This window comes from Bactrocera latifrons, unplaced genomic scaffold (assembly GCF_001853355.1).
Source record: "Bactrocera latifrons isolate USDA-ARS-PBARC rearing strain unplaced genomic scaffold, ASM185335v1 scaffold_0, whole genome shotgun sequence".
Classification (NCBI taxonomy): Eukaryota; Metazoa; Arthropoda; class Insecta; order Diptera; family Tephritidae; genus Bactrocera; species Bactrocera latifrons.
The window spans coordinates 4,574,260-4,597,555 of NW_017534406.1; the positions used below are offsets into that span (position 1 = coordinate 4,574,260).

The following is a 23,296-nucleotide window of genomic DNA, read 5'->3' on the forward strand; positions in this document are numbered from 1 at the left end:
TCCTCTCTCGACAAACAAAAACCAAACTCTATAAGTCACTCATAATWCCCGTCCTGCTATATGGTGCAGAGGCTTGGACGATGWCAACAACKGATGAKYCGACKTTGCGAGTTTTCGAGAGAAAAGTTCTGCGAAAGATTTATGGTCCTTTGCGCGTTGGCCACGGCGAATGTCGCATTCGATGGAACGATGAGCTGTACGAGATATACGACGACATTGACATGGTTCAGCGAATTAAAAGACAGCGGCTACGTTGGCTAGGTCATGTTGTCCGGATGGACGAAAACACTCCAGCTCTGAAAGTATTCGACGCAGTACCCGAAAAGAAGAAACGACTGGCGCGCTGTTGTAAACTCGGCTATAATCGAGTAAGCGGTGTCTACGCCAATCAAGAAGAAGAAGAAGAATTAGTAGAAGATTGAATACTTCTATAGCTGGAAACTCTGCATCCGTTCAAAGAACATTTCTCACTGATGAGCTCAGGTATTACATTTCTTCATTTAACTATATTGATGCCACTGGAAATCTCGTACAACTTAACATTTCATCTATGACGACGAAAGAAATAGTGTACAACTTGAAAGTTTTAACTGTCGAGTAAAACTAATTATCTAATGAGCTCTCCACTTTCATATTTCAACCTGCCATAATGTCAAGGACATATCTTATGTGGGTTACACATGTACTACTGCTTTAAAATCTGTATTTATATCACTTTAAAAAAACAATTGGCTGGTAATAGTAATAACTATAACACTTTCACTTCTATTGAGGCAGGATAAAGGATAGAGAAAGCGTCGATAAAACTGGGAGCCAGTTTGATCTTCTGAGTGTCGTTGAAGTTTCTGTTGGTTACCTAATTGTGTTACACTGGCTGGTTGTCACGTCATTCATCATTAATATGAACTGAAATTTATGTAGTGCAACACGTCAATGCTTTCTGCGTAGTTTAATAGATACTTGATACAGATACTTGATAGGGCTGATACAGTCCTTTGAACCACGAAGCTCCTAGATATCCGAGCCGATTTCTAGAGAAGGTTGGACAGAAGCAGGGGAAGTGTTCAAGTGTCTCTACTACTACTTCCTTGCACTGTTTACATGTATCAGCGATTAAAAATGCCCATGACTCGCATGCGATGCCATTAAGTTGAAACCAATCAATATGCCAGCACACGCCTTGCAATCCTCTCGAGACCGTATTAGTAGAAAGCTTGCCGGTTTTCTTCCCGCTCCCATTCCATATCACCCTGATTCGTTTGACAGCCCTATCGGAAATGTATAAATTTTAGTAACCGGTAACGACCTTGTGGCTTGAAACCCAGTATATAGCAGCCGCTTTCCGGACTCCACTATATTTCTTCCCTGCTTCAAAGGACATTCTCCGATGCAAAGCAATGTGCGATTACTGCTTTAATTGCAATTTGGCCATCGACGTAATACTATGAGAAAACAAAGTAAGTTGGTTCATAATTTTACAATGCCCAATTTGTTCTTCGAAATCTATGTCGTCCCTCTCACAGAAATCACCTGGGCTCCAATACACTTGAGCCAACGTTTTTTCCAATCCTCGAAAGTCGATCTTCAATTAACTCAAAACGGTTTCCCCGCAGTGGTCGTTTGGTTGAAAATTTGGCAAAAAAAAAAAAACTCACTTAAAATCAATGCAGTGGTGCAAAAACCATGAGTTATCTGACCTCTTTTTACGAATAGCTTTGCGGACACGGTGCATAACACTGTAATAGTATTCCGCGTCGACAATTTGGCCGGTCCGACGGAATTCGAAGTGCATCGCAATTCGATAGTTGACAAAAACCTTGATTTAGTCACCTTTGCCCCGATATTCGGCCGATTGCTTGTTTGTTTTCGGGTCGTAAGCGTAGATCCGAAACTCGTCGCTAGTAGTAAATCGCTTCATGACATCTACCAGCATCGCAGACATTGTTTCACAGACGTTAACGCGATTCTATTTTTCGAAAAAATTTAGGGATCTTTTGTCAATTTCAGTTTTCTCAAGCCGAAATGATCTTTCAAAATTTTTTCTGATCCTACCGATATTCCAACGATGCCAATAAAATCTCTGACAGTTAATCGTCAGTTTTCAAGCATATATTCCTTAATTTAATCGACGGGTTGATGTTGATGGCCGGCCTGGACGTGGTTCTCCGGTAACTCATTCTCGACGCTCTTTAAAGATTTTGTACCAATCAAAAACGCCTACTCGCGGCAAACAATTATCTCCGAAGGCTTTTTCCAAAACTCTGTATGTTTGAGCACCATGTTTGTATAACAGTAATATAAACCCTATTTCCTAATTTCAAGTGATGAATGTAGTAGATATACGCATTTATTTATATACATATGTATGTATATATTAAACTCGTTAACTGCAACAAAAAAGGCGATCACAATGACCTCCACAGTATCTTATCAATAAACCCCTCGACGAAAATTGAGAGAATTTTTTCTTAACTTTTCAAATCGCTTCTTCTGAGATAGAAAGTGATCATTGAAGTTGTTTTTACAGTTTTCACCATAGATTCTTATTTTGCTGGATTCATTTTTTTGCTTTTGCGTTTTTGTTGTATATGCGTATGCGTTTTTTATGTTTGCTTATTCAAAGTATACATTTGCCACAATTAAGGGATGTGACCAACCTTTTCAACTGGGAGGATCTGAACCGCCATCAATATTGGCATTGGAAGTGTAATTTATACGAGTACGGCAACGAAAAAGCATCCGTGAATAACAAGCAAAAGCTGGCCTCAATGAAAAATGTATGTAACTACGTATTTAATGCATTGCCCCCCCAACTGCGCTGCGTCATACTCAAACTGAACAGGCAGGCGAGTGTAGAAACAAAAGCAAAACAAAACCCAACAAATAATAATGTGCAAAAGAAGAGCCGCAAATGGCGAGTAATATATGTATGTACATGTACAATATAAGAAGTACTACTAAGCAACAACAATTATAACAATAGCAAGCAGCTGACAGCTGGGAGCGAGCGGCTGCATGCACAATAAGAATACAGGCAATACAAGCAGGCCATATAGTATAGCCATTGCGAGTGACGTTTTGGTGGTGCAGAAACCGGTTCACCTTAAGATCATCGCCACGAAATGTGGTGGTGGAGGCAGCGTTAGGCAAAGCTTTAGGCATGTGCATATGGTGTGGCAAGTTCGAATAGAAGAATAAGTATTTGTATTCAAATTACGTACTCATACTGAACTGCAGTGCAGTGAAAACAACTAAACATAAAGTAATTTACAACTAGTTATCAACTACTCTGCTAATAGTTATAAGCTGAACTACTCCACTCTCTATCCTACTGGCTAGTACCCATGTACTATACATGCAAAAAACCGTTATTTTATACATAATTGTGCCTTACGACATGTCAATTCCCAGTTTTCCGTCAAATAAGTACTAATTCCGGGCCAGCTCGAAACAGTTATATAACCTTATGGTTCCATTTATATGCTCAAGAGAGTTTATATGAATTTTGTATCGTTCTCCGAGTTCTTATTGGAAAGTTACTGATGCGTCCATCATAGTTATGATCTCGAGTAACTATCAACATCTACAACTTACTTTAATTTATACAATTGAATGAAATTTCATCACTCTTCATGAATGACTTCAGACTGCTAAGTCGAAAAGTAAGAGTTTTGAATTTCTCACAACATTCCTTTAATTCCTAGTTTAGAATGTTGGAAAGATCAAATATTCTCGTGAAACTAGCCGCAACTAGTATAAGAAACAAACTCTTAACTTGTCTATGAATATTCGAGAAACTAAATGAAACTCTTTTTGTAGATAAGGTTTAAATAGTAGGTAATTTTAAGTAAAAATTTATGAATTAGGATGACCCCTATATTGAAGAATGTATATACATTTCTAATTTCTATATGAAGCCATGGACCGTTTAGTAGTCATTTGAAAAATTAGTACTGTCAAGGATTTTTAATTTGATTATTTTAGAACCACAATTAATGTACAATTAATATACACTGTATGTACATATATCCAGTAACATGCTTAAATGGGAGAAGCCTATGACTGCAAGTAGCGACTGAATTAAAAAATCGATACTTCTTACGCTGAAAATGTATAAAAGCTTGCTGGTTGAGTCATTTCTTTGTGGCATTAACCATTACCAAAAGCTGAGGCAAAATATTGAGTACAAATTATTTTTAGTGGGATTGGAAGTAAACATGAGCATATGTGTACACAAATTGATGAATGAATAAAATGAATTTGTATACTTTTGCATATGTATTATAAGCATAGGTACACTCGGCATAACTTTGATCACTTAATGTTTGTTTGTAAAATATTGATATAATTATGACGAGTGGATGAATCGCTCAGGTAATGTCTCTGTTATTGTTGATGTGTGTTTTTTGCAGCTACAGTAGCAAAAAACATGCTGAAGAGTTTACAGTCTTTGGGCAAATAAAAACCTGCGTTCGTTCCATATATGTACGTACATAGACTCGATTGTCGTGGGAACAGTTCCGTTCCGTTCAGTCCTACTTAGAATTATAAATTAATTTTATTAAATTACGTTAGCTAATCCAAGAATGACACACAAAAGCATACTTCTCGATAAAAAGGAAAGGAGCTATAATGGTGTTGGTAAGGAAGTTATGGCCAGAGAACTAATTCTGGTCGAAAAAATAACACGCGAGAAGAAGGAGAAACTTGTTGACAATTATCAAACAGAAACAAGGAAATATCAAACTGGGAAATAATATTCTATCAAATAGAAGAAAGGAAAAACAAAACAGAGAACCAAATTTGTGATCTGTTTCAACAATGTGGTTGGCGTTGAAACGAAATCCTAACATTGTACGTTAGCAAGTACAAAACACGCCTCTCTTGAAATCACACCATAAAGACTCTTATCTTAGTTTTGAATGAAATTACAAAAATAAAGACTGGCTTTTGGTAAGATTAAGAAAAATTTAATTTTGAATAATACGGTTGCGGCAAAACTTACAAAAAAAGCTTTACTATTGGTCCTAGGTGATTTTGTCCGATGAGAACAGACAGCTGTCTGGAAAGACTTACGAAAAGAGTCGCTATAGATTTCAAAGCACAATTTGGTATTCCCTTCTTGCCAAATGAATAGTTCCGAATTAGAAGCTAATCTGCTACTTTACATACACAGTCATTCGCACAAATATTTCTCTTTTCAACAAGACAAGGCAGGAACCGAGACCATACGAGAGGGTCAACGAAAACACAACGTAAAAGTATCGATCTTTTGAAATGGCCAGCTTGTTCTCCTGATGTAGATCCTATTTAGAACATCAGGGATGGCTGGTAAGAAAGATTTGCGTGGATTATCTTCAATTCAATACGTTTTTATTACTTATTATTTCAGAAAAATCATTAAAGTATGAGAAAATTATTCGCTTGACTCGACTAAATTTAATATGAAGGCGCTTTGTCGTTCAAATACCATTCATCAATAATGATGCGGATAGCTCGGTAAACAGACAAGGAGCACCCGATAATAAACGGTATGTTTTTAGACATGTGGTTTTCAAGAAGATATAAGGCATACAATTTAATGTTATGACCCATATATTATCTTTATTATGCAAATAAGGGTTTGACATTATGTTTTAGAAATGATTTCGGGCAAGGTACTATACCAGCCAACTCTAATAAGTACCAGTCGATAGGTCCTATTTTCGACTAATTTTTGAGAGCCGTATATTAGAATTAACCCGCCGAATCCAAAGTACATAGACAAACGACTTCAAATAATAACTCAAAAAGTAGTACATGCGGTGTTAAATCGCCATTAAATTCAATCCCTGCAGGTATTGGAATTGTAATCCCGGCAACAACAATGTCTTCTGTGCGCAATGTTCGACGGATACTGATAATACATTATCCACGATAGTAAACGTGGTGCTCTTATGGGCGATTATGGCGCCCGAATATTTCTCCGATTTTAGTATTAAATTTGCACAGTTCCCACACGTTGTTCTGGAGTCTTTTCATTATGAAATGACAAACGGAAATGATGATAAATTAAAGAACAGTAATTAATAAACCTACTAAATAACCTACTTCGACTAAAAACGTATTGCCTCATTAAAAATGAGACTTCAAAAAAGAGCTTAATTAGACTATTATGAAAGACACGTGTAAAGTGACTGTAACCATAGAAAACAGTTGAACAACGAGTTTGCATGGAATTTTTTTGTTTCTAATTGAATCAAGCAGACAGGATCAGGACAGGAAAACTACTTTAGCAAGAGCATAAGTATTTGAGTGGCACAAAGCATCCCGTGATTGTCATTCGCCGCTGTTGAAGTTAATGAAGTTAATACCAAAACAGTTAAATAAATATTCTTGAAAATCTATGAATCGCCTCAGCACATATTGGTCAATGTTTTGGATACGAAGCGTGCTAATACTAGACTCTTATTAAAAGACCAGAATCTTTGGCAAAAGCGAAATCGAATAGAGGCCGCAAAAGATATGCTTGATAACGTAGCTTATGATCTCACATTCATACATGACATGACCTCGAAATTGTCCCATAATCTAGTAAATGCGTCCAAAAAAATTTGGCGGAAACGAAAAAATCAGCACTGAAGGTCAACCCAGCCTTAACCGAAATAACAATTCTGTGAAAAACTGGGGTAAGTGGAGGTATGTTTGTATTTCCTCCAGAACAGAAATACAGATTTATATTACAATTCGGGAACATGTAGCTATTTTGTCAGTCCGTCTCAAATTTGATCATATGGTACTTGCTTGAACTCAAGTAAAAACCTGTAATAGTTTCTTGTTAAAGTAGTTTCCATTTTGCTTTATTAGCATATTAGATAACAGCACATATTTCAGTGAATATGTATGATAGATAGCAGTACATATTTCAGTGAATATACATACTATATGTGTTTGCTCTCATAATGATACACTCGATTCGCACTTTCGTTCTTAATTTCACTCCATTTCCTTGCAACAATTGCCTTAAATGTCTTCCGTTTTTTGCTTTAATGTTCCGCTGCCCCTGACTCTGCCACATCATTTCGGAGTGCATTTTTGCTGAGACGATTATTTGCAAAGAAATATGCGCACTTTGTGTATCTTATCGTGTGCATTCGGTGCATTTGATATATGCAAATTCTACGCAACGCTTCCAAAAGCAAGAATTGCAAAAGAACAAAGTTTCCTAAAAAATGCGCAAAATTTAACGGCCAAAAATGTGTGTGGGAATAAATGAATGAAAGAAGTGTGTATATATAGAAGGAAATGTAAGCCAAATCATAAGGCAAAGAAGAGAGCAAAAATTCAAAATCTGAAACTGATAGAAGAATGATTAATTGTATGTTAGTTGGCAACGAAGTTGTGGAACACAGCTTACAACTCTATTCAGTCAATGCACAGAAAGGGTAAACTCCAACTGACTGCCATCAACCTACACACTGCCTCTGGAGCGGTGTTAATGATGCGAGCTTAAATCCAATAAACGTGTTCAAGTATAAAGGTTTCTAAATTATAGCATAGAGTCGGAAACAGATTATCATATTCTTCTTAGACTTTTTTACTCTGATTTGTCTGGGTCTGATGACATCATCGGATTTGCAAATTACACGAATCATAGTGGGGGACTTTCTTCACGTACTGGCAAAAAATGATAAATTGGAGCGAAAAGTCAACTATAGATATTGGAGTCCAAATATTCGGTACCTAGATACTAATTTTGTAGCAGTGGTGCGATTACTCCCATCTACAAACTCAGTTTCATCAAGGTATCTCAATTTTTACTCAAGTTACAGTTTGCACCAACGAACGAACGAACGGACGGACGGAGGGACAGACAGACAAACAGTCAACTAAATTTCTACTTTTCTCGTCATCCAAATAATTTATATGTATACACATACATAACCTATATGTACCTCGCGTAACTTTAGGTGATACGTACAACCTTTAGGTGAAGAAAGAGAGAATATACAAATATACGGTGTGTTTGGGACATAAAAAGGTTATTTTATCCAGTGAAAGAAAATGATCCCTCTCTCGTGAACGATTTTATTTATTTTTTCTTTTGTTAAGTTAAAAACAAAGATCCAAAAACTTTGATACTTGAATTTAAATAAAATTTGAGGTAACGTTGAAAAAGTCTGTAAACAAAAGTTCTAAATCTTTTCTTTCCTTGCCATATTTTTAAGTCTTCAAAATTTAAGCACAAGCTCTCTCCCACCAAATCCCGTTCCCAGATCGTAATGTAATCAATCTATATACCACTGTGTTCGAAATAATAGCAGTGGCGTAACCCAGAATTCCAATGAAGCAAAAAATCGTGTAATTGATTTTTATTATGGATTATTATTATTGTATTTAATTCGCTGAAATTTAAGCCTAAAGAAATATGATTTCTTTAAAGAATAAGATAAAGTTCTTCTTTAAATAAATGCATGTTGTCGGCATCCTAGGGAATCAAATAAAACCATTTTTGTTTCATCGAACCACAGTATGTTGGGTAATTTTTCGACTGATCAATGCAGGTGCTCTTCAAGCCACTGCTATTATTTCGAACACAGTTGTGTATATAAAGGTAATTAATAAATATTTTTCTTATTATTTTACAATTTATTTATAATTAAAATATTATTTAATATGCGAAAATTTATTTTTATATTTTTTTAATTATTTTAAATTTATATTTTATTTTATCTTTATTTATTCAAAATTAGAAAATTTTTCAATTACGGTTCATTTATTATGAACGCGACTGTACAAGCTGATAATGTATTTCTATTTATAAATAATTAAATGCATGCAAGTTCTCTAGTACTCTGCTAATGCATAGCATCGAATGTTAGCACTCCATGTTAATTACAGAATAAAGTGAATGTGGGTAACAGCAAAGAGCAACAGAAGTAATATGACTGCGCAACTGATTTACATATTTCGGATTTTACGCACAGAGAACAATCACCTTCTCTGTTACACTCGACTGTTCAAAAAAGTACACAGGAACTAGACGCAATAGAGACAAAAATTAGAATAGATATTCAAAGATGTTCACTGATAAAAGTAGTACGACGTCTGTTGGCAGCTATGAGGATATTGATTGCTACAGTGGCAACCAATCGTTTAAATTGTATAACGACATATGCATATGTTCATGTGAATGTATGTATATATTTAAGATAAAATTAATTAATTTTTAATAAATGTGCAATAAATTGCCAATAAAAGGCACATTTCTACATATGTAAATATAGAATAAATATTTTATAAGCACTTACCTCCTTTATTTTACGTCGTTTCGCATTTTCTGCAATAAATTGGCACACTTCCCTACTCTAAACTATTTTCTCTACTTCTGACACTTTATTTACATTAACATAACATAATTGACATTAACATAACATTTTATGCACATCCACTGGCAGAGCTCTGCTTGCGCCGACGCTTAGCGCTCAGCTTTTGCACTCACTGATTTTCACTTTCATTTTTACCACACAAATAGCAACGCCCGATTACTTTTTTACATTAAAACGATAAAATTCATGAATTTCAACGTAATTCAACTAAAACTTATGTAATTGCAGCTTTAATTCCTAAACTAATTTTGCTTTCTCCGAGCTGCTGCAAATGTCACTTACGCGAAGGAGATATAGGGAAACGAATGTTCGAAATGGCGGATATTAAAAACGAGTGGCCTTTGTAGATACTGTAGTAGATCGCCTAAAACTACAGAGTTCATCAATATTTTTAAATTACAAAGCTGTGGAAGAGATATGTATATTCAAATTATATGCCAGAACTCTGAATCTTTTGAAAAATACTGCCTTTTTAATTAGTTTGCCTCAAGCGCATTGCTTTCAATTGAATTTATGATATTCTACTGTCATTCATGAACGTGCCAACAGATGGCGCACACATTACTCGTTGAAATTATCTTATGCACAGCTGTTATTATTTGCTTATTAAGAGCTAAAATATTCAATGTTGCATAACATTTCGCTAACAAAAATGATTTTTAATTATCCAATAACAATTTTAAATATATAAACTTTTATTTGGCACCTACCGAACTCTACAAATTAAAGAACAAAATAGTTCAGTGTCCACTGAATTGCTGTAAGGTACTTCTAGCTGCCAATAGATGTCATTGTTATTCTCAAGAGCGATTATCATCAATTGCCTCCCCCTATTTCCGCCGCCATTGTTTATAGTTCCTTTTTGCTAAGCGTTCGCGTAGATGGAAATTGTATTAGCCGAGAGTACGGCATATGCTCTCATAATTGTAGCTGCACATTTTTAAAGCTGCGCAGTCATATTATTGCTGTGACTATCACTGTTGATTAACATTTTCTGTTAGACTGTTGTGCTTAGCATCGTTTATTAACACTTCTGGAAATGAGACTACTTTCTTATGGGACAAAACACTGGTGTCCATGGTATTAGGAAACCAAAAAAAAAAATTTAACAATGAGTAAAAATTAAAATTAACAAGTAAAGAAGAACTAAGTTCGGGTGCGACCGAACATTTTATATTCTTGCAACTTGTGCGGATCAAAGCCTGGGAAATGCTTTAAGGTGTTGAACGGAGGATCAAAATCCAAGCAATTTTGTATATTCTATTTATAACAAAACAACAAAATGAAAGTTGTTATATGTATATAGTATAAGAGAGTTGGAGTAATATCAAGCCGATTTTTTCTATTCTTCCCAATACCACATACTATTAACTTGCCACATACTAAAAAATCAGTTATATTGCGTAAAAGTCAGTCAGATGTTCGAAAAGCCTGATATTAGTTATATAGGGACTAGGTCAAGATTTCGCGACAATTTATCTGTTTTAAGCACAAATTTTCATGAAATGAGTATACACAAATTTTGAGCTCCTTGGCTTGGTAGAATGGGATATTAAGTTTTGTTGAAGTTATTAATTTCCAGAATACATATGGTGATTTTCTCGGATTCTGGAATTTATAAATATTGCTCAAATGAGGGAATGGATCACTCCCCTCTTAGGGGACTTAATTTATGATATACAAACAAAACTGTCGACCCATTTAGGACCCAAGGCATTGAATGTAATGATTTTCGAATAAGCTAGGATAAACGAAAACATCAACAAAATCGAAAAAAATTAGATAAGCGTAAAATAATGAATCAGTTTTACCGACACTTTAAATTTTGTTAGCTCATCTCAAGGAATGGTCGCTGGAAAGTTATCGCCGAGTGATTTATAAATTCCTAAGAAGATAATTTAAATGACTTTAACGTGTTTGAAGTCTTGAACCTGTTTGAAATCATTATCTTTCAAATATGCGTAAAAATAACATCTTTAAAAATTCCGCTGAAATTCCTTTTGTAACTTTGCAAACATAATACAAATTTTGTTGTGCATTAGAATGGCGTTCGCTGCGGAAATTCGATTTGTCAATTGCAGATGTTGATGTTTTAAATTCATATTCAAAAGCGGCGCGGCGCCAACGAGTCTCATCGATTGGAACAGTGAGCCACCGTTCAGCATACGCTTTAAAACTCAGCGACAAGTGTAATGTTCGTGCATGCTTTTTTTCAACTGTCACATGTTGTATTGACGACCTTTTAATCGTGGCAATGATTTATTTATGAGCAAATAAATATGTTGCAGCGCACAGGCGTATTGCCATTGTCGATTATTTTATACATATGGTGATTTTGTATGTAAATGCAGACTTGACAAAAAAAATTTTAATTTAATATGGAAATCAAAAAATTTATTGATTTAAGTGCCGATGATTGCATTTCAACGCCTTTTTTATTAAAGCGTTATGAAAATAGAATGCAACAAAGAATGAAGTATTGAAAAGTCATATTTTAGTTTATTTATTTATCTCAAAATATTAACCCTTATAAAATAAAATATATAAGTCAAATCAAAGTTTATATATTGGATAGTCGAAAAAGTATTTTCATATTATGTCAATAGATGTCGTTGCAGTCGTATATCTCCAGTGCTACCAATCACATTGTGTCATACCATATAGAGTTGGAAAGATGAGGCTTTAAGCTTCATTTAACCAAAAATTCACAAAAATTTAAAAAAAGTTACAGCTGTTCAAAAATTAGTAAACATAATGGAAAAGTTTGCTATACATATTTTGAAATTTTTGTATAAAAAAGGGAGGAAGAAGTATAAATAAGTATATATAAAAATAAGTTGAAGGTTGAGTAGAAATACGAAAAGACTTTTTCGACTACCCAATATAATATATGTATATATGTATGAATGTATATAAAGTGTCCTCATAAAATCCTAATCAATTCTGGTAACGTAGACCCGGCTGTTGCGAGAATTGATGAGTATCCTTCATTCTTTCCGATTCAGTCGAATAATAAACTCGTACAGTTAGAATTCAAAGCAAATAGAATATTCAAGGTCAGGCATTTGTGGAAATTTAGTGCCAACAACTAAGAAAATCGGATTTCAGCACGTCCTATACTTCCTATTAAGCAAGTTAATGGTCCACTATCTGTCCTAGCTGCGCTGATTATCCTTTTCAGCTCTAAATATATGAATTCTTTGTAAGAGATTAGAAAGTGGTCGGTTATCTAAATTGTTTATTTTTGATCTCACATTACGTTGATTCGTATTAGAAAGAAAACACAGTGTTATATGTATGGAGTTAAGCTATTGAAGGTCCTGTTCAAATGGACCCATTTTTTTTTAGCCAAATCATATAACCATTAATATAAACATATAGATATCACTAATTAACATTTAGATAACTCGTATATTGACCTGTGATCGAAAAGTAAGATGAATTTGTTTATAAAATTTAAATTGCTAATTTATTTTTCAAAATATATTTTATCCTGACAAAATGCACTTTTCCCATACCTCGTAACTATTGGAATATTATTTTCCTGGTACAACTTTCAAGACTTGTTTCTATTCTGTTTTTATCTACTCAATCAGCCAAATCAGGCGAATACGATGCTTGCGGAAGATATGAGTCGAGTTTTTGCAAAAAAGTCGCCAAGAACTAATGCAGTATGGCATGGTACAGTGTCGTGATGAAGGGACCAAGAATTGTTTCGGTTGTTTCAAAAGCTTAACGCTGGTGCCGAAACGTTTAGAGTGTTAGAAAAACCTTTCGGTGATAATAGTTTGTCGCGAGCGAGTGCTTTTGATTGGTACAAGTTATTCAAAGGGCTGAAGGCTTAGTAGCCAGTGCTGCGATTTCATGTATTTATATAATAAATATTTTATTGTATAAATGATTATAAAATAAAAAAATAAATAAAATAAAGTCATTCAAAGAGGATCGAGAACGCGTTGACGACGAACCACGCCCAGAACGGCCATCAACATCAACTAATGATCAAAAAGTCAATAAAATAAAGGAATCGGTCAAAGATCTTACTGGTATCGTTAGAATATCAAAAGATCAGTGAAAACCATTTTTGGAAGATTAATTGGGGCTAAGAAAAATGAAGGCAGGATTGATTCCAAAATCACTCAGTTTCTTCGAAAAACACCGTCGTGTTGGGTCTATGAAACAGTTATTTCCGACTATCAGGATATCTTGAAACATATTATTATTGGCGATAAACCGCCATGGCAAAAGTGAGCCGAACCGATAAAAACACCTCAAAGCAGGTCAAAAATCAAGTTTATATATGCTCCGTGAGACTTCTGGCCATTCAGCAAACTCAAACGACTGCTCCGGGGAAACCGTTTTGAGTCAACTGAAGCAAATTGACTTTAACAACTGACAGCAGAGTCTTACTATTTTATGGTTATGGTTACACCAAACCAGAATCATTTGTAAAATATATACATAACTACTACTATAGGAAGGAACTGCGCCTTTTTGAACCTTTGAACCTTTCATCGACATATTCTGATTATTTTAAAGTATTACAGCATTCGTGACAAAAATTAATTTTATCTTACGAAATCTCCTCATAAACTTTATAAAAGTAAGTTATATAATTTTGGATATAATAGTTTTCTTTAAGAACATAAAGTTGGACTGAAATCTATTCTTCTGATATTAGTGAAAATATTAGTCCTAAGTAGCTTAAATGGAAATGTTTTTACAAAGCTTGGAAATAATTATGGAAAAAAACGGAACTTATTCTAAAAATCCTTAATTGTCGCCTCTTAGAGGATTTTTGGGTCATTCTGAATCGGAAATAGCACATCACGATAAACAAAGAAGCTCTGTCGAACATCTAAAGCATATTATGTGTATGTAACTCCAACAAAAAAAAAAAAAATTAGCCGTTGTCACCCTGATAAAGGCATAAGATTTTAGATCAATACAATGCGGACGTGCACCATATTAATTTAGTTGTCTATAACTTAATTATATTGAATATGAATACGAATTTTTCAAAAATATGTGTGAGTTTACATTGACTGATGAATTGCGCTTCAGCACCCAAAGCTTATGGTCATTAATGAAAAGTGTCGCCATAAGTAACATGCAATATAAAGGAACAAATCTATGAATAATAACATATTTTGCACAAAACAGAAAAAGGATTAAAAGGCTTTAAATTATGGGGACCACTATGTCAACGACTTTTGGTATGGTTTTACGGACAAAAACTTGTGCTTCATCTACACATGTTTATGTCATGCAAAAGGGTACGAGCTAAAAAGGGTTAAAGCTATTCAATTGCTGGCTGCCGGCAAACCCTAACTCATTCAAATATGCCGGCAGTAACACTTTTTTGCAAAGTCCTTTCCACACACACACATTCGCACATATGTTTGTATGTAAAAACTATTCACTGGGGCATGTGTCCTCACTTGCTCGGCGCATAAAATCTATTTTGGGCGCTTTCATATGCTTTTAGAGCAACAAAATAAAAAAAAACCCATATTCACATGATGTTGCCACTTGAAGTTGCCACTTGAAGTGTTTATGTGCATTTATATCATGCGACACTTAATAAAAACAATAGTTTCAACAAGCGCGCTTACTTAACGATTCAGCCGCCTGTGAACACTTCCAGCAATGTAAATTGGAAATAACCACATGGTGAAGCAGAGAAATATTAGTTTGCGCATGATATACATAGATAACTGAGATTGTACTGATACTGGGATAAAATTTTCGAAGTAAAAGACTGGTCCGAGAAATACCACACTTGTACCATTTTCAAGAATTTTTTTTAATAATATATAGTTTTTCGTATATTACTCGGATGGTGTAAACAGAAATAATGTTCAGGGTTGCCACCTGTTTAAATTTTTTAAGATAAGGAATTGTTAGGATTTAAATAACTTCAATATGAAACGATTTAAGAAAGCAGTATTTGAGTAGGGATGCCACTCATTAAAAAATTAAATTCAATCAAATTAAAAACAAAAAATACATGTGACCTGGTCTACGAAAAGGGAGCTAACGTGCGAAAACTAGTTTTCTGGGAAACAGCTGTTAAAAAAAAGCATCTCATCTTCCATCCGAATCAACTAAAAATTGAAAATTGATTTTTTGACACATAAGCCCCCTTTCCGTAGACCAGGTCACATATATGTATTTATAATATGTATATGTATGTGTCAAATTTAGGAGGTTTAGGGTTGAGATTATTTCTAAATCACCACTATGTGTATCAAACTGAAATGCTTAAAACAACTTACAGCGCAATACAATTTTAGAGAGGGTTGCCACAGGGTTTAAATTTTAAATTCTATAAAATATATAAAGTAAATTAATTGTTACAATATTGGGTTTGAATAAAAGAATCTTATAATTTAAAATATTTCTTAGAAGTGTTGCCACCTTTTTAAATTAGTCAGAAATATTAAAAAAAATGAAATATTCCAAGATGTGTGAAAAAATATTCCTAATGAATAGAACTAATTTTAGTAATTAAATAAATGTGATTGCCATATGTACCAAGAAAAGTGTTGCTATATCTTAAAATTTATTAATCCAAAAAATTATTAAGTTAAATCAATCTACACTAAGTGTCTCAACCTAAGACGCTTTTAAAAATCTTACACCATAAAAAATTATTTGAAGAGGGATGCCATCGTTCTGGTATTTTATATTTTATAAAATGTATAGGAAAAACAAATTATTGCAATAAGTGGGTAAAATAAAAGAGGCATTTAACTTGAAATATTTTTTTTAATTGTTGCCACCTGTTTAAATTCGTATAAAATATTTTAAAATAACTGAAAATATTCCAAGAAAATCTACACTATATGAAACACTTTAGACAAACTGGAAAAGTAAAAATTTATTTCAGGTTAAAAATTTTAAATTCAATAAAATTTAGAAGATAAATAAATTATTGCAATAACGGGGCAAATAAAATAGTCCTATAGTTTAAAATATTTTTTATAAGTGTTGCCATCTGTTCAAATTAGACAGATCTATAAAATGAAATACATAAAAATTTTAAAACATGGGTTAGAAAATATTTCTAATGAAGAAAACCAATTTTAGCCTTTAAATAAATGTGATTGTCACATGTAACCATTAGCTAGACCCCGAATAACTAGTTACCACCTTTCCTTTAATATATTTCACGAACCTGGGGAGGTTTAACTACTGGAAATTAAGCCATTTATTAATTTTTTCAGGATTTGAAAATTGTTCAATAACTTTGCAAAATTTTCTGGTCTGATTAGAACTAGTTGTGCGACTAGTATTTTTCTCAGCGAAATCTTACAATTGACGCACGTAAAAAGTAGCAGTTAATTTTTAAGTTAGTGGTTCGAAACCAGATTATTTTACTAGAGGTTAATTACAGAAATATTTATAAACATACAAACATATACGCGCATGTATGCAGATGAATTTAATTTACATATTATAGATATGTGAACCCTTTTTTGTATGGAAGTCGTTTTGCGTTGTCGACCAAAGCATGACATTTGCCCAACAGCTTTCCAACCATTTAAATAAAGTATGTTATTGTTGGTATTGCAAATAGATATTGTGCTTCACAATCATCCTCCTTCCAAAGCGGTTCGTAGCTTGTTTTATTTACTATTCTATGAATTTATATTCATTTTGGTATTCACACAGTTTATATTTGTTTATCCACGGCTTTTTCCAGTGGCTTTGCATTATAAATTTATAATTAATTGTTTTCCTTGTCAAATGGTGTTAATGTGACGAAGTTAGTTGCTTTTATTGCTGTAATCGTCAGCCTTTCATTAGCAGCACAAAAAGGAATTGTCGGAGAATGGCGGATAAGTACTTTGGAATTAGATGCTGACACAAGCCATTAGAAAGGTTTGTATTTGTAACCAAGACCCATCACTACTTTCACATTTAACGTGGATGAATTTAGGTTTAATGCTTAATTCTTAAACGCTTTACGGAATGTGATAATTTTACGAGCATTTGATTGGTTTCAAACTTCTTAAGAATCCGTTAGTATGCTGTGAAAGCCTATCTTAAAATTTGCAATAAAAGTTTTATTTCATTTTCTGTCTGAGAAAATATGGCTGAAATAGAAACTTTAAGCATCTGATTTTGTGTTGGAAAAGGCTTACGGTGATACAATTTTATCAAAAACACAAGCCTATTATTTATACAAAGCCTTTACAGACTGCCGAGAAATGAAGGCATGCCTCGTTCTGGACGACATTCGACCTCTTCAACTGATGTAAATATTAAAAAAGTGAAGGAAGAAGTGGTTGAAGGTAAGTCTTGGATGGCAAGAGAGCTCGATATTTCTCGTCAGTTTATTCGAATAATTTTAGTCCATATAACACGCGTTCTTACACGACTCGTCGTAAAGCTGACTTTTTTTTCCAAAAATAGTACCGTGAACAGGTCTCATTGGACATGATTTATCGTGAGTTTTTCGATCCCACATTCAATGAGAGCATTATTGCTCCCTACGAGATTCTTAATCCCATTTAAGAATTTTACATGCAAAAAAGTCAACAATCATGGGAGTGAAGGGAAAAATGTACCGAAGTAAAAAAAAAAAAAAAAACACGAAAGGCGCTCAAAAATTTAGTTGATACTCATTCTTTCTTTCAATATTCATGATTTGTTGCAGCATGAATTTTTTTCGGCATATTGAGGCTTTAGAAAAACCGTCGAAAAAGGCCGGAACAACAATTCATGGATTTTACACGATTCATAATGCACCATCGCGTCGAGCCACGATTATGTCCGAATTTAAAGCCACAAATGCAATGAGTACTATCAATCAACCACCGTATTCACCAGATTTAGCTCAGTGTGATTTTCTTCTAGTTCCCCTAACTGAAATTGCCGCTCCGTGGTAGCCTTTTTCAGTTGATCGAAGTGATAAAACAAAATTCGCTGAGGGAGGAGACCCCAAAAAGTGCTTATGAAAAGTTTTTGGAACATTTTAATATGTACATATCTACATATCTACTTAAATGCTTAGATGGGCCACAAAGTGGCTAATGAAGTTTATGAGAATATATTCTTATCAAAACAAAAAAAAAAAAAATGTTAAAGCTGCTTTTGGTCCAAACTTGGTTCTGGGGATTCCAGATTGTTTGAGGTATTTTAAGAACTGGTTTATTTATTACAAACGTTTTTTTGTCTGACTTTATTAACAAATACTTACTAGAGCACGGAAATAAAAATCCCTAACTTGAATGTCATGAATTTAGCGCAAAAGTTTTCTATGGTTAGCCAATATAGTATATGTATATAACTACAAGGCGTACGATGTAGGTGTTGTTGTTGTAAACAAATTGCATAACACATGTACTTATTAAAAGGACACAACACGCACCTGCTATCCGAGGCCGAACCATCAGGATAAGTGGCAACGGAGTAAAAGTTTCCAAGTTCAATAAAACAAAACCACACTAACCGGAAGTCAAATCAGAAAGACAGATTGGACGAGGAACAATCCGGTGTATGAACTAATATGCCAAGTGAACGAAAATTTCTTACTTCCACTAACGTCTTCATAGCAAACCGGTAGGAAATTTTATGTTAAAGCAAAAGAAGTATTTATTTCCAGAGGTTACAATAAGGGATGGAGATATGGGCTTATATAAATTTTAAATATGCACAACTAATAAAAAGAAAGTAGTTTTTGACTCTCGCAACAAAGTTGCTATTATATTTTTGTTGTATTATAGTTTTGTTCACATAACGGTTGTTTGTAAGTCCTAAAACTAAAAGAGTCAGCTATAGGGTTATATATACCGAAGTGATCAGGGTGACGAGTAGAGTTGAAAACCGGATGTCTGCCTGTCCGTCCGTCCGTCTGTCCGTCCGTCCGTGCAAGCTGTAACTTGATTAAAAATTGAGATATCATGATGAAGCTTGGTACACGTATTTCTTGGCTCCATAAGAAGGTTAAGTTCGAAGATGGGCAAAATCGACCCACTGTCACGCCCACAAAATGGCGAAAACCGAAAACCTATAAAGTGTCATAACTAAGAAATAAATAAAGATATCAAAGTGAAATTTGGCACAAAGSATCGCATTAGGGGGGGCCATATTTGGACGCAATCTTTTTGGAAAAATGGGCGTGACTAGATGGCGGGGTTTTTTGTACATATCTCGGAAACTAATATAGCTATGTCAACCAAGCTCTATAGAGCCATTTTCTTCAGGCATTTCCATTTACAGTTCAAAAATGGAAGAAATCGGATAATAACCACGCCCACATCGCATACAAAGGTTATGTTGAAAATCACTAAAAGTGCGTTAACCGACAAACAAAAAACACTAAATTTTGCGGGAGAAATGGCAGAAGGAAGCTGCACCCAAGCTTTTTTAAAAATTGAAAATGTTTCATGGCATCACCCACTTATGGACCAAAAACCATGTCTCAGGAACTACTCGACCGATTTCAATGAAATTCGGAATATATTATCTTAACACCGTAATGACATGTACGAAATATGAGTGAAATCGGTTCACAACCACGCCTTCTTCCAATATAATACATTAGGAACCAATGATGACAGCGGAATAAAACTTTACGCAAATGCGGTATTTGAGCTGAGGTATCATTTGTGGAAAAATTGTCATGATCGGACTATAACTTTTCAATACAATTAAAATAAATTAAAGTACAATTCAATACTCAAAGTACATAAATTGATCTAATCTAACTAATTTTACAGCATAATAAAAAAATATGAAAGTGACGGATAATGAAATCTCGATTATCACTTATCGAGAGTATAAAATGTTCGGTGATACCCGAACTTAGCTCCTCCCTACTTGTTTTACTTTGTTTATCACTTTCCCTCTCGAAGACAAGAGTACTGGTCCAGTTTAGTCATTGAATCTTAATTTCTTAACATAAAGTAACATAGCATAACATAAGATAACAAGACGTCTAAATATCATTGTACAGCTTTTTTATTGGGTACAAAATAGTTCGACCTCTATGAGAGGGCAAAACTAATACGGCTGTGTAAACTGACGAGAGCAAGACGAAATATCTCCTGTCATCAAATAAGCAGTCGTCACACTCGCGATTTTACTCCCACATCACTTTTGACAGTCATAACTTCGAAGTCATAGATAATTTCGACTATCTTGGAACCAGCATTAACACCAACAACAACTTTAGCCACAAAATCCAACAAAGAATAGCTCCTGCCAACAGGTGCTACTTCGGACTGAGTAGGCAAGGACTAGTATAGTCCTCTTTCGACGAACCACTGGGGTAATTTAGGTGAGAAGCCTAATGCAAACCCTAGCATCTTCTTAGCATACAATTTCGCGCTGGGAAATTGACGACTACAAATTGTAGATAAGTTGCAAAGTGCGCTGCTGCTAAAGTAGTTACAAAGTGTCGAAAGTGAACAGGAAAAACCGCACTTGAGCGAAATCAAATTAAACGCTTAAATAGTTCAATATGACGATGACCAGCAAAAGGCAAATCTATGCTACATAAGTGAGGTTGTGTATGCCTTTGAAGACATAATGGGGGAAGGATGCCAATGAGGGCGCAGCAACGTAGAGGTCGAACCAAAAATTGTTTGTAGTGAGTAAGTGTCAGCAGTGAACTAGAGCTTTGTGAGGGTTAGTTGGCGCTGCAGCTGGGGTGGTGAAAATTTGAGTAATGATGAGAAAGAAGTTCAGTGGTGGCGCTAACGTACAAAATCATGCACCCAGTCACTTACGCAAGTCAAGTTGGTCAAAGTGCTGTTGGCTGGCAACACGCAGAACGTTGGAGCGCATACCGCTAGCCATTCGGTAAGTTCATAAAACACTTAACTTGCCAATATGTCCCCAGGGAGACGTGGCTTCAAGTGCGGCTTTAATGTGAACTGAACTGCTCAGGTCAACGCCACATCGGAGTACTTAGAAACTCTATTGAAATTTTTGGTGCTGATCAAGTAATTACATCCATGTGCTAGTGTATGTGTGTGTCTGTGACCTTCGAGTGGCTAAATGTGCAACTCTTTCTATTTGTTAGGCAGACGCAGGAAGTATCAATATGAATGAGCATCAAATGTGGCGGTTAAAATTCATATCAACTAACGGCAAACTATACATACATACAGGTATATATGTATGGGCTTCTGCGACTGTGTAAAAGTTCCAATTGACCTAATCCACGCACGGACGCTGCATAGAAATTCCATACCAACAAAAATTGTATACCATCTCTATATACCATATTTACGAGGGCGGTTCGATAAATACTTAAGCCGGCCGACAGATGGCTCCACCGTCGCAAGACATACATACATACATACTGTAAAATATTTGGTAAACGGAGTATTGGGACCCCGAAAATGTATACAACTAGGATAACGGGACAAAATTCGCGGCTCTAGTATAGTCCTCTCTCGACAAACAAAGGCCAAGCTCTATAAGTCACTCATTATTCATGTCCTGCGCGATGGCATAGACGATGGCAATATCTGGATTCGACTTAACGAGTTCTCGTTAGAAAGGTTGATAGTCCTTTGCGGATTGGCAATGACGAATATCGTGCTGTACAAGTTATACGACCACATTGACATAGTTTTGCAAATTAAGAGACTGCACTGGCTAGGTCATGTCGTCCGTATGGATGAAAACACTCCAGCTCTGAGAGTATTCGATGCAGTACCCGCCGGGGGTGTAGAAGAAGAGGAAGACATCCACTCCGTTGGAGTGACCAGGCGCAGAAGAACCTGACTTTGCGTGGAATCTCCAATTGGCGCCACCTTTGCCAAAAAGAAGAAACGACTGGCGCGCCTAACTCGGCGACTACTTACGCGGTTATAGTAAGTAGTGTCTCCGCAAAGAAGAAGTATTAGCAGATCGAAAATTGAGGCTCAGCGAGGTAGCTGAGACATTAGACACCCCAAATCAGTCATATGCTGCCTGGAGTATTGAGCATGAGAAATCTATAGACACGATTGTTGTATATGATATTTGGACTTAATGGTGCTTAAACGCAGCCCGAAGTAATATCCGACGACAGAGCTCGGATCTATTGTAACACTTCAGAGATAGAGAAACAGTCAAAAGAGGGGATGTTGTTGTAGCGCCAAAATTCAGCACAGTTGACAGTCCTTGGCCGGATAAAAATCTGGGTTCGTTCCGGTTACGTAGACGTGACTGTCGTGGGAACGGTCGAAAGGGTGGATCTCCGACGTCGCCAAGGATAAATTTGTCGAATTAGGCAACGAACTGAGTCACTGTGTTTTCGGGGTAAGTACTTATCGGACTGATATTTATTTTGAAAACGTCAAGCGGATACATATTCAAGCTCTTGTCGGTATTTTTAACTGTCCGAGCAGTCAGCTTGTGTACTCATGAAACCACGAGCGTATACACGCTCTGTTAAACACACAAAAGTGACGTTTTATCTGATTTGGTGGTTGGGCAGACAGCAGCACATGCAAACCGCTTGTCAAGCACACACACACACACACACGCACACATACGTACACACGTTCAGCCTTAGCATCAGCAGTATAGTACTGCAATTGAAGCGCCTTGGTAGCTAAATTTTCCTTACTACTTCTTGGGCTCGTTGTCTACTGCTCGCCTGGAAGTGGATTTTGTGAAAATTGCCTTTTGTACGCACAAAAATGTTGACGACATTCCATGGATTACACTTGTCAATTTGTGGCTTTTCAAAACTTGTTATTTTATCGTCGTCAGCCTCGTTCACCACCCACTCACAACTCCTTGCAATGGCTCGACGGCAACAACGAAGCACTGAAATTCAGTATTAGTCGCTTTATGTTCCAAAAGCATTTGTTTGTATGTGTGTGTGTGTGTGTGTGTGTTGGAGGAATCACTGATTTCGCTGATGAAAATTATGGATAGTTGGCCTTTAGTCTGTCAAAACGAAATTTAATTGAGCT

At 35.3% G+C, this 23,296-nt stretch overlaps 1 protein-coding gene across 1 annotated transcript in view; it reads right to left on the minus strand.

Moving 5' to 3' along the window:
• Positions 1-23,296, minus strand: part of LOC108967236 — a 138,262-nt gene that overhangs the window by 112,368 nt on the left and 2,598 nt on the right. Inside the window, exon 3 of the mRNA XM_018930938.1 lies at positions 9,291-9,347. Coding sequence (XP_018786483.1) covers positions 9,291-9,347 — 57 coding nt within the window. The remainder of the gene's footprint in view (positions 1-9,290; positions 9,348-23,296) is intronic.